Source organism: Gorilla gorilla, chromosome 2, assembly GCF_029281585.2.
Source record: "Gorilla gorilla gorilla isolate KB3781 chromosome 2, NHGRI_mGorGor1-v2.1_pri, whole genome shotgun sequence".
Lineage (NCBI taxonomy): Eukaryota > Metazoa > Chordata > Mammalia > Primates > Hominidae > Gorilla > Gorilla gorilla.
Genome location: NC_086017.1, coordinates 9,149,604 through 9,161,763, shown reverse-complemented (window position 1 = coordinate 9,161,763; position 12,160 = coordinate 9,149,604). Strand labels below are relative to the sequence as shown.

The window sequence follows — 12,160 nt, the reverse complement described above, 5'->3', positions numbered from 1 at the left end:
CTCCCATCGCTTGCATGACCACCTGAGCTCCATGTCCTGTCAGATCAGCAGCAGCATTAGATTCTCATAGGAGCACAAACTCTGTCGTGAAGTGTGCATGTGAGGGATCTAGGTTGTGTACTCCTTATGAGAATCTAATGCCTGATATTCTGTTACTGTCTCCCATCACCCCAGATGGACAGTCTAGTTGCAGGAAAACAAGCTCAGAGATCCCACTGAGTCTACGTTATAGTGAGTTGTAGAATCATTTCATTATATATTACTATGTAGTAATAATAGAAATAAAGTGCACAATATATGTAATGCACTTGAATCATCCTGAAATTATTCCCTCACTCCCAGTCTGTGGAAAAATTGTCTTCCACACATTCACTCTGTTTTTTGGTAGAGGCAGGGTCTTAATATATTGTCCAGGCTGATCTCAAACTCCTGGCCTCAAGTAATATACCTCTCTCAGCCTCCCAAAGTGCTGAGATTACAGGCATAAGCCACCACCCTCAACCAAGACTTTCTTAAACCAAATAAAAATTAAGTGAGATTACTTGAGCCCAGGTGGTCAAGGCTGCAGTGAGCCTGATTGCACCACTGCACTCCAGCCTAGGTGACAGAATGAGACTGTCTCAAAAAATAAAATAAAATACAAATTAACCCTTTATGACATTCCCAGTAACTTCCTAAGTGTTCCCCAGAAGTCTTTGAATTCTGTTTAATTTTCACATAACATTTAAGACATTTAAGAATTTATGTCTGTCTGTGTCATCCGTTTATGTCAAAAGATGTCTTTTTGTCACTTCCAGCTGGATCTACCATGAAGGACTTCTGAATCCAGGAAGAGAGACTGACTGGGCAACATGTTATTCAGGTACAAAAAGATTTGGACTGTAACTTAAAAATGATCAAATAATAGTGCATGCATCAAGTGCAATGGGAAGCTCTTCTGGAGAGTGAGAGAAGCTTCCAGTTAAGGTGACATTGAAGCCAAGTCCTGAAAGATGAGGAACAGTTGTATGAGAGTGGGGAGGGAAGGGGGAGTTGGAGGGATGGGGAATGGGCCGGGATGGGATAGCGCAAACTGCCCGGGAAGGGAAACCAGCACTGTACAGACCTGAACGACGAAGATGGCGTATTTTGTTCAGGGAATGGTGAATTAAGTGTGGCAGGAATGCTTTGTAGACACAGTAATTTGCTTGTATGGAATTTTGCCTGAGAGACCTCATTGCAGTTTCTGATTTTTTGATGTCTTCATCCATCACTGTCCTTGTCAAATAGTTTGGAACAGGTATAATGATCACAATAACCCCAAGCATAATATTTCGTTAATTCTCACAGAATCACATGTAGGTGCCACAGTTATCTCCATTTTATGAATGGAGTGATGAAGCCTTAGGAATAATGAATGATTTGTGCAGGCTCACCTGGATATTAAGACTGAGTCAAATGTTGGGTCTGGTCTGACTTTAATGTTTGCTTTGTTCATGAGCACCATATATTGCCTCTCCTATGCAGTTAAGCAGGTAGGTGACAGAAAAGCCCATGTTTGTCTCTACTCACACACTTCTGACTGAATGTATGTATGGAGTTTCTACACCAAATTCTTCAGTGCTCTGGATATTAACTGGGTATCCCATGACTTTATTCTGACACTACCTGGAGTTAGCACAGACCCCACAAGTTAGGGGCTCAGTCCCACGAGGCCATCCTCACTTCAGATGCCAATGGCAAGTCCTAAGTTGTCACCATACTTTTGACCAACCTGTTACCAATCGGGGGTTCCCATAACTGTCTTCTTGGGTTTAATAATTTGCTAGAACAGTTTACAGAACTCAGAAAAACAGTTTATTTTCTTTTTTTCTGAGAGAGAGGGTCTTATTTTGTTGCCCAGGCTGGTGTGCAATGGTGCAGTCATAGCTCATTGCAGCCTTGATTGTCTGGGCTCCAGTGGTTCTCCCACCTCAGCCTCCCTAGTAGCTGAGACTACATGCCTGCACCACCACATCTGGCTAGTTTCTTTTATTTTTTGTACAGATGGGGTCTTGTTGTGTTGGCCAGGCTGGCCACAAATTCCTGGTCTCAAGTGATCCTCCCACCTCAGCCTCTGAAAGTGCTGGGATTACAGATGTGAGCCACCACATCTGGCCAGTTCATTTCCTATTACTGGTTCATTGTGAAGGATACATCTCAGAAACAGTCAATGAAAGAGACGTGCATGCTGGATGCAGTGGCTCATGCCTGTAATCTCAGCACTTTGGGAGGCCAAGGTGGGAGGATCGCTTAAACTCAGGAGTTTGAGACCAGCCTGGGCAACATGGTGAAAACCTGTCTCTATAAAAAATTAAAAAATAATAATAATAACCGGTGTGGTGTTGTGCACCTAGAGTTCCAACTACTAGGGAAGCTGAGATGAGAGGATACCTTGAGCTGGGAACTGGGGAGGCTTAGGTTACAGTAAGCTGAGATTGTGCCACTGCACTCTAGCTTGGACAAAAGAGCCTGATCCTGTCTCAAAAAAAGAAAGATACCCAGGGCAAATTAAGTTCGGAGGGGCACAGAGCTCCCATGCCCTCTGTTGAACATGCGACCCTCCCAGCATCTCCTGTGTCCAGCAACCCTGAAAGCTCTGCAAACCCCGTTCAGGGTGTTTATGGAGGCTTTATTATGCAAGCATGATTGATAAAATCTTTGGCTGTTGGTGATTAAGTCGGTCTCCAGCCCCTCTTCCTCCTGGAGTTCAGTGCATGAGGCTGAAAGTTCCAAGCCTCTTACCATGTGGTTGCGTGGTAATCAGCCCTCCTCTTGAAGAAATTTAGGAGCTTGCAGTCACCCAGTCATCTCAACAACATCCCCAAATGCATTCTTACCATGCTGGAGATCCCAAAGTTCTTAGAGGCTCTTGTGTTAGAAACCTGGGACCAAGACCAAATATTAAAACAAAAGATGTTTCTGTCACATCTATCACTGAGGTCTTTGTAAGAGCTTTAGAAGCTCTGTGCCAGGAACCAGGGACAGAGATTAAATATATATTTCTTTTCTTTTTTTTGAGACAGCATCTCCTGTGTCATCCAGGCTGGAGTGCACTGATGTGATCATAGCTCACTATAGCTTTGGCCTCCTGAGATCAGGCAATCCTCCCATCTCAACCTCCCAAGTAGCTAGGACTACACATGCATGTCACCCATGCCCAGCTCATTTTTGTAGAGTCAGAGTTTTGCCATGGTGGCCAGGTTGGCCATGTTGGCCAGATGGGGTCTTCTTTTGTTGCCCAGGCTGGCCACAAATTCCTGGGCTCAAGTGATCCTCCCACCTCGTCCTTGTAGAGATGAGATTGAGTTATGTTGTCCAGGCTGATCTCAAACTCCTGGGCTAAATCGATCGTCTCACCTCAGCCTCTCAAGGAGCTGGGACCACAGGCGCATACCACCATGTCGGGCTAATATTTATTTTTATTTTTTTCTAGAGGGGGTGGTCTCACTGTTTTTCGTGCTAGTTTCAAACTTCGGGCCTCAAGTGTTCCTCCTGCCTTGACCTCCCAAAGTGTTGGGATTCTGGGTGGGAGCCACCATGCCCAGCAATCACAAGGGTCTTTATAAAAAAAAGAGAGTAGGAGACTCAGAATTGGAGCAGGAGATGTGGTGATGAAAGCAGAGGTAAGAGAGGGAGATTTGAAGGTGCTTCACCTCTGGCTTTGAAGATGGAGTCAGGGGCCATGATCCAAGGAATGGGGGTGGCTTCTAGAAGCTGGAAAAGCCAAGGGAACATATTAGAGTCTCCAGAAGGAATGCAGCCCTGCTGACACCTTGACTTTAGCCTTAATAGACCTAGTTTGGGTTTATGGCCCCTAGAACTGTAAGATGGTAGATTTGTGGTGCTTTAAGCCACTAAATGTAGGAAACTGCAAACTATGTTGCAGCAGCAAGAAGAAATGAACATGAAGCCAGGCATGATGGCTCATGCCGATAATCCCAGCACTTTAGGAATTTAGGCAGGAGGATCACTTGAGGCCGGGAGTTCAAGACCAGTCTGGGCAACATAGTAAGACCTTGTCTCTACAAAAAATGAAAAAATTGGCCAGGCATGGTGGCTCACGCCTGTAATTCCAGCACTTTGGGAGGCTGAAGCGGGCAGATTACCTGAGGTCAGGAGTTTGACACCAGCCTGGCCAACATTGTGAAACCCCGGCTCTACTAAAAATACAAAAATTAGCTGGGCGTGGTGGCACACACCAGTAATCCCAGCTACTTGGAAGGCTGAGGCAGGAGAATCACTTGAATCTGGGAGGTGGAGGTTGCAGTGAGCCGGGATCGCACCGTTGCACTACAGCCTGGGCAAGAAGAGTGAAACTCTGTCTCAAAATAAAATAAAATAAAATAAAATACTAAAAAATTTAGCCAGGCATGGTGGCATGAACCTGGAGTCCCAGGTACTCGGGAGGCTGAGGTGGGAGGATCGCTTGAGCCTGGAAATTTGAGGTTGCAGTGAGCTGTGATTTCGCCACTGCACTCCAGCCTTGGTGACAGTGAGATCTTGAAAAAAAGAAAGAAGAAAGTAAAGAAAGAAGAAATGAGCATGGTGGGCATGGGGACAGATGGCAATGTTAAATAGAATGGTCAGGGGTGGCCTCCTAAGTGAAAATTGAGTAAAGATTTGAAGGAGGGGAAGGAGGTGGCCAAGGTGCTGAGGGAAGAGGATTGTAGGCAGAAACAATAGAATAAACTGTCTGAGGTGTGTCTCTGGCTCTGGAAGGAGGCCCATGGAGCAGATGGAGAGAGGAAGAGAATTAGGGGAGGGAGCCAGGGAGTTGCTGGGTGGGGATCAGTACAGATCACATAAGCCCTGGGAGGTTATTGGTGGGGCTTTGGCTTTTACTCTGACTCAGATGGGAACTGCGGGAGGGTTCTGAGCTGAGAGGCGACATGATCTGTCTCCCGATTTAAAAGCATTCTCTGGCTGCTGAGTTGAGAAAGACTGTGGGAAGATGTGATAGAAGCATGGGGGCCAAGCTTTGGCAACATCCAGGCGGGAGATGATGGTGGTCCTGACCAGGGTCGTGGTGGTGTTGAGAGATGGTCAGAGGGGAGAAGTAGGGGAGGAGGCCAGGGAGTTGCTGGGTGGGGATCTTTAGTAGATGTCGAAGACAATCAACAGGATTTCCTGACAGACTGGATATGGGGTGTGAGAGAAGGCAGCGGTCAAGGTTGAGTTTGATTGTTACTGAAATTATTAAGTAATTTTAAAAAACACTACTGCCTTTCCCAATCCTACCAAGTATGGGATGCTAGATTAAAGAAATCTCTTCAGGCTCATTGCAATGGCTCATGCCTGTAGTCCCAGCTCTTTGGTAAACAGAGGTGCGAGTATCTTTTAAGGGCAGGTGTTCAAGACTAGCCTGGACAACACAGCAAGATCTGCTCTTTACAAAAATATTTTTCAAAATTAAATAAATGTAGCTAGGCATGGTGATGTGTACTTGTAGTTTCAGCTACTCAGGAGGCTGAAGTGGGCAGATCTCTTGAGGTCAGTAGTTTGAGGCCAGCTTGGGCAACATAGCAAGAACCCTCACTCTACAAAAAAATTAAAAAAATAACCAGGCATGGTGACACTCAACTGTACTACCAGCTGCTGGGGAGCTGAGGCAGGAAGATGGCTTGAGCCCAGGAGGTCGAGGCTGCAGCGAGCTGTAAATGCACAGCTGCACTCCAGTCTGGGTGACAGAGCAGTACCTGTCTCACAATACAAATAAAAATACAAGTAAAATAATATCTCAAGTCAGAGCCTTTTGGCTCTGCAGCCCTTGAAACCCCTCAGCCATGCAGTGGGGTTTGCATCGCTGGGAATGAGGAGACCCCTGCCCGGTGTTGTTGCCTGGCTAATCAGTGTTTTAAAACATACATTAATCGGGGTGGGCGCGGTGGCTCACACCTGTAATCCCAGCACTTAGGGAGACCCAGGCGGGTGGATCACCTGAGGTCAAGAGTTCAAGACCAGCCTTGCCAACATGGTGAAACTCCTTCTCTACAAAGAAAATACAATAATTAGCTGCACATGGTAGTGGACGCCTGTAATCCCAGCTACTTGGGAGGCTGAGGTAGGAGAATCACTTGAACCTGCGGGGCGGAGGTTGCAATGAGCTGAGATTGAGCCACTTCACTCCAGCCTGGGCAAGAGAACAAGACTTTGTCTGAAAGAAAAAAAAGTATTATATCAACATGTAATGGTTTTATTATTAATATGTAATGAATATTAAATATTTTTAAAATCTTATATCAACATGTAATGGCTTTAATATGTGATGAATAATATTTAAAAATTTGGGTCTTATTTTCTAGTTTTAATATAATTATCTACAGAAAGAAATAGTCTTAGAGATCTTCAATAAAGTTAAAAAAGTTAAAGGGATGTTAGACCCCAAAAGACTGAGAATTTCTAGTTTACAAATATTCAGACTAAGCCACACACAGCTTGCTACTTGAATTACTTTTTTTCTTTGTTTTTTATTTTAGGAGATGGGGTCTCACCCTGTCACCCAGGCTTGAGTACAGTAGTGCTATCACAGCTCACTGCAGCCTTGAACTCCTGGGCTAAGGGTACTCCAACCTGAGCCTCCTGAGTAGCTACGACTGTAGGTATACATGACGATACTTGGCTAATTTTTAAATTGTTTTGTAGACATGGGGTCTCACTTTGTTGGCCAGGCTGGTGTCAAACTAATGGCCTCAAGTGACCCTTCCACCCCTGCCTCCCATCCTAGAGGTATGTGCCACCACAAGGGGCACTTGTTCAATTTTCTAAAGAAAAAATTTCTAAAGTAAGGCTGTGGGATGATGGCAGGAAGATAAAAGAAAAACGAAGAATAAGTTAAAATGACTTATTCACACATATTCTTTTGACAGCAAGAAGAACTTCTAGTATATACATTCCTTACAAACAAACAAACGGCAGATAAACAATGTTGTATAGGAACTTCAACACACACTGTACAATATTCCCACTTTGCTGACATAAGTTATGGAAATTTCGTGGTTTACTTGAGTGTCGCTACCAGTATTTTGCTTCTCTGATGATTTTTATCAACTTCCTCATCTGTTAACTTCTCTCCAAGGTATGTCATGTCACGACATACTGCCGTTGCACGAACACGGCCAGTGTCTTCCTACTAAACATGTAGAATGCTTTCCTAATTTCTCTTTTTACTCTCTGTCTTTGTGTTCTGCATTTTCCTTACTTTTGTTGTCAGAAACTCCAGAAAGTCAGTCGTACTAATTTATCACGATTTGCTTTATTTATTTATACTTTGCTTATATGGAATTTTGCCCAACAGACCTCATTACAATTTCTAACCTGTTTTATTTTGTTTTTTTTTTTTCTCTGAGACAGGGTCTCACTCTGTTATCCAAGGCTGGAGTGTAGTAGTGCTATCGCAGCTGACTGCAGCCTCAACCTTCCAGGCTGAAGCGATCCTCCCACCTCAACCTCCCACGTGGCTGAGACTACAGGTGCTTGCCACTATGCCCAACTAATATTTGGAATTTTCGTATACGTGGATTCCAGAGAGGTGACAGCGAAACGTGAGTAAGCATGGATTTTGGTATATGCAGAGATGGGGGCTGGAACTAATTCTGTATACTGAGGGACGGCGACTGTATATGTTTTTACAATTACGCTGTAGGATACATACTGTTGCGTAGCCTTGAAAATAATAATTTTTAATTGAGTGGAATAATAATAATATTGCTAAAAGTAGCAGCTGGCCAGGTGTGGTGGCTCACACTGGTAATCACAACACTTTGGGAGGCTGAGGCAGGAGGATGGCTTGAGGCCAAGAGTTTGCGATAGGCCTTGGAAACAAAGGGGGAGTCACCATCCCTACAGAAAAATACATGAATTAGCCTAGTGTGGTGGCATGTTCCTGTATTCCCAGCTACTTGGGAGGCTGAGGTGGGAGGATCACTTGAGCCCAGGGAGGCTGAGACTGCAATGAGTCATGATCAGGCCTCTGCACTGCAGCCTGGGTGACAGAGTGAGACCCTGTCTCAAAACAACAAAAAAGTAGCAGCTAACATCAACTGACCTTTTATACCAGGTGCCTATTGATATCATAGTTTAATTTCTTAGAACTGTTTCTTATTTCACTTACCAACTCTGTCTTCAGTTACTCCCAGATTTTTACTGTGTTTGTACAGATGACCTTTTGTTTAGATTGAATTGTCTCCCCAGAAGTAAGATTACTGTGAAACATGGTGAATGGACATTCTCATTACCCTTGATGTAAATTGACAGGGTTTTGGGTGCCTCCCAGCTATAATCTTAGCACTTTGGGAGGCTAAGAGAGGAGGATTGCTTGAGGCCAAGAGTTGGAGGAGGCAGTATGGCAGTATGGTGAGACCCTGTCTCCATTATTTTAAAAAATTGACAGGCTTTACCCCGGAAGGCTTATACACAATGTAAACACCCCTCATAGTATAAGAAAGTGCCCATTTCACTGCACCTTTGCCAGCACAGGGTATTATAATTTAGTAAGTCATTTTTTGTTTGATTATTTTAAATAGACAAAAGACCTCATGTTACTTTACTTGTCATATTTCAACATCTTTCCTCAGCTTATTAGCTCTATCTCTTTTCTGTCTGTAAACGGTTGTTGTTGTTTTGTTCTTTGAGACAGGGTCTTGCTCTGTCACCAGGCTGGACTGTAGTGGCATAATCATGCCTCGCTGCAGCCTTGACCTCCCAGGCTCAAACTTCAGCATTCCGAGTAGCTGGGACTACAAGTGTGCACCACCCCTCCCAGCTAACTTTTTTCTTCTTTTGGATAGAGACAGGGTCTCACTGTGTTGTCCAGACCGGTCTCTAGCTCCTGGCCTTAAGCAATCCTCCTGCATTAGCTTCTCAAATTGCTGGAATTTCAGGCATGAGCCACCATGCCTGGCCTGGGCTAGTCCTGTATTCTCTAGAGTTCTCTTTACTTTGTGCTAACCAATCTCTCATTATGCTGTTCACCTGTTATAATGAATAATTCTCCGTATTAAATTTTACCACTTTAAACTTTTGAGTGGTTTATGCTTCCTGATTGGACTCTGACTAATATGTTAGGAAGGGTCCCAGGAGATAAACCCACACAGATGGGATTTGGGCATAGGTTTGGTTTCCCAGGGGGCAGTGCTGAGCTCTTTGCCGGTGGGAAATGGGATGCTGGTGATTTCCAGGAAGTGACCTCACAATGACTCAAGCTACCACTTACTGTTGATTGTGATGAAATGCCAGCTGAGGCACATGCCTTGGGAGCTAAGTGGTTGCTGCCCTTGACCACTATGAAGACTGGTGTGGGAAGGGTCGCTTTGGATGCACTTGAGCAGGGGTCCCCAACCCCCGAGCCATGGAGCCGTAAGGAGCCACACAGCAGGTGAGTGGTGTCGAGTGAGGGAGTGAGGGAAGCTTCGTCTGTATGTACAGCCACTCCCCTTTGCTCACATTCCCGCCTGAGCTCCACCTTCTCAGATGAGCAGCAGCATTAGATTCTCATAGGAGAACGCACCCTGTTGTGAACCGTGCATGTGAGGGATCTAGGTTGCGCTGTTCTTATGAGAATCTAATACCTATTGATCTGTCACTTTGTCCCATCACGCTCAGGTGGGACCATCCAGTTTCAGGAAAACAAGCTTAACACGCCCACTGATTCTACATTATGGTGAGTTCTATAATTATTTTATTATATATTCCAGTGTAATAATGGAAATGAAGTGCCTAATAAACGTAAATGTGCTTCAATCTTTTGGCCCAGCTCCTACCTCCCGGCAGCCTCGCCAGGCCCAGAACTCTCTCCAGTCAGCCTCTACAGACCAAGCTCATGACTCACAATGGCCTATTGAGGCCCATACCCTACCTCACGGCAGTCTCCGCAGATGAGCCTACTGCCTCACAACAGCCTCCACAGGCACAGCTCCATCGTTACAATGGCCTCTTTAGACCCAGCTCCTGCCTCCCAGCCTTCTCTCCAGGCCCTGAGCTTTCTCAAGTTGACTTACCAGGCCCAGCTCATGCTTCTTTGCAGCCTCTCCAGGCCCAGCTCCTGCATCTTGGCCCCTCCAGGCCCAGCCTCTGCCTCCCGTCGGCCTCTACAGTCCCAACATCTACCTCACAGCAGATTCTTCAGGCCCAGCATCTGCCTCACTGTGGACCCCCCAAGCCAAGCTCCCAACCTTACAGTAGCTTCTACACACCCAGCTCCCGCCTGCCAGTGGCCTCTTCAGGCCCATGGGGCTCATTCCTCACCACAGCCTTTCCAGGCCCAGTTTTTGCCTTCCGGCGGCCTCTCTGGGCTGAGAACCTCCTCAAGTCGGCCTCTCCAGACCACTTGCACCCTCCAGGCATCCTCTCCGGGCCAAGCTCCTCTTCCTGGCTGTGTCTCCAGGCCCAACTCCTGCCTGTCAACAACCTCTTTGGACTCAGTGCCTACCCATCTCCTGGCTGCCTTGGTTGGCCCACAGCTTCCTCAAGCCACGCTCCCCAGGCCCAGGTCAGGCCTCACGGTGGCCTCTCCAGGATGAGCTCCTGCCCTCCGATGGCACCTGCAGGCCCCAAATGGTCTCCGGTCGGTGGGCTTCTCCACGCCAAGCTTGGGCCTCCCGGCGACCTCTGCAGGCCCAAGTTGTCCTGAAGTCGGCATCTCCCGGGCCTGCCTCCCAGCAAGTAAGCAAGCTCTTTTGGCTCAACTCCTGCCCAGCTCCCAACCGCCTTTGTAGGTCCCGAACTTTCTCCAACCAAGTTCTTCGGGCCTAATTCCTGCCGCTCGGTGGCCTGTACGGGCCCAGCAATGGTTGGAGAGTGGCCTCTGCAGGTCCCACTCTTGCCTCCCAGGGGCCTCTCCAGGCCCATCTCTTGCCCCCACGGCGGCCTCCCGGGGCCAAGTCCCTGCCTGCCTCCCAGCAGCCCCCATGCGGCCCAGCTCCTCCCTCACGGTGGCCTGTTGATGCCCATGCCTCTGGTACACTGCCCAGAGGCATGAGCCCCTGCCACACACTGGCTCCTCCCATGCTGAGAGAGGTCAGCATGAGCCCCTTGCCTCACACGGGCCCCTCCAACGCTGACAGAGGTCAGCCTGAGCCCCTTGCCTCACACCGGCCCCTCCCACACTGACAGAGGTCAGCCTGAGCCCCTTGCCTCACACCGGCCCCTCCCAGGCTGACAGAGGTCTGCGGGAGCCCCTAGCCTCACACTGGCCCCTCCCAGGCTGACAGAGGTCAGCGGGAGCCCCTAGCCTCACACCGGCCCCTCCCACGGTGAGAGAGGTCAGCGTGGGCCCCTTGCCTCACACCGGCCCCTCCCACGCTGAGAGAGGTCAGCGTGGGCCCCTTGCCTCACACCGGCCCCTCCCACGCTGAGAGAGGTCAGCGTGACCCCCTGCCTCAACAGGCCACCGTGAGGGAGGAGCAGGGTTGCACGCAGGCTGCTGGGAGGCAGGCAGCGACTTGGGCCTGGGAGGTCGTGGTGGGGCGAGAGCTGGGTCTGGAGACACCCCTGGGAGTCAACAGCGGGGCCTACAGACTCTGTTCTCCAGCCGGAGCTGGTACTGTTCAGGTACTGGGAGGCGGGATGTGGGTCTGAAGAGCTTGGTTGCAGAAACTTCGGGGTGTACAAACGCAGGCGGGAGCTGAGCCAAAAAAGCTTGTTTGCTGGGAGGCGGGAGATGCAACCAGGAGAAACAGCTGTGCCTGCAGAGGCCGCCATGTGGGAGGCGGAGGCCGGGCCTCCTCAAATCGGCCTCTCCAGACCCACTTGCAGCCTCCCGGCGTCCTCTCCGGGCCCAGCTCTTCCTCCCGGCTGTGTCTCCAGGCCTGACTCTGGCCTCCCAACAACGTCTTTGGACTCAGCTCCTGCCCAGCTCCCAGCAGGCCCAAGTCGTCGTCAAGTCGGCCTGGAATTGGGCCCGGAAGAGCAGCAAGTCGGCCTACCCGGGCCCAGCTCCGTCCTCTCGGCGGCCTCTCCAGGTGCAAAACTTCCTCGAGTCAGCCTCTCCAGGCGCAGCTCCTCCTGCCTCCCAGTGGCCTCTTTCAGCCCAGACCAGCTCATGGCTCTTGGCGGCCTTCCCAGGCCCCGCTTTTGACTTTTGGTGGCCTCTTCAGGCCCAGAACTTGACCTCCAGTGGGCCTTTGCAGGCCCGGCCTCCTGC

The 12,160-nt window shown here is 48.5% G+C and overlaps 1 protein-coding gene and 1 long non-coding RNA gene across 4 annotated transcripts in view; both read left to right on the top strand.

The window, feature by feature from the left end:
• LOC129532309 (uncharacterized) overlaps positions 1–6,588 on the top strand; it is a 30,499-nt gene extending 23,911 nt beyond the window's left edge. For 2 of the 3 annotated variants that reach the window (XR_010132721.1, XR_010132722.1), the window contains one exon: positions 798–1,017. This is a non-coding gene — a long non-coding RNA (uncharacterized lncRNA). Of the gene's footprint in view, positions 1–797; positions 1,018–6,497 lie in introns of those variants that run through there. The other variant, XR_010132723.1, reaches the window with a different exon arrangement.
• The window catches only part of LOC129532709 (NADH dehydrogenase [ubiquinone] 1 alpha subcomplex subunit 8-like), a 201,756-nt gene extending 191,844 nt beyond the window's left edge, over positions 1–9,912 (top strand). The window contains exons 4-5 of the mRNA XM_063703552.1: positions 9,622–9,679; positions 9,773–9,912. Of these exons, the coding sequence (XP_063559622.1) occupies positions 9,622–9,679; positions 9,773–9,897 (183 nt within the window). The 3' untranslated portion in view covers positions 9,898–9,912. The remainder of the gene's footprint in view (positions 1–9,621; positions 9,680–9,772) is intronic.
• The last annotated feature ends 2,248 nt before the right edge of the window (positions 9,913–12,160 follow it).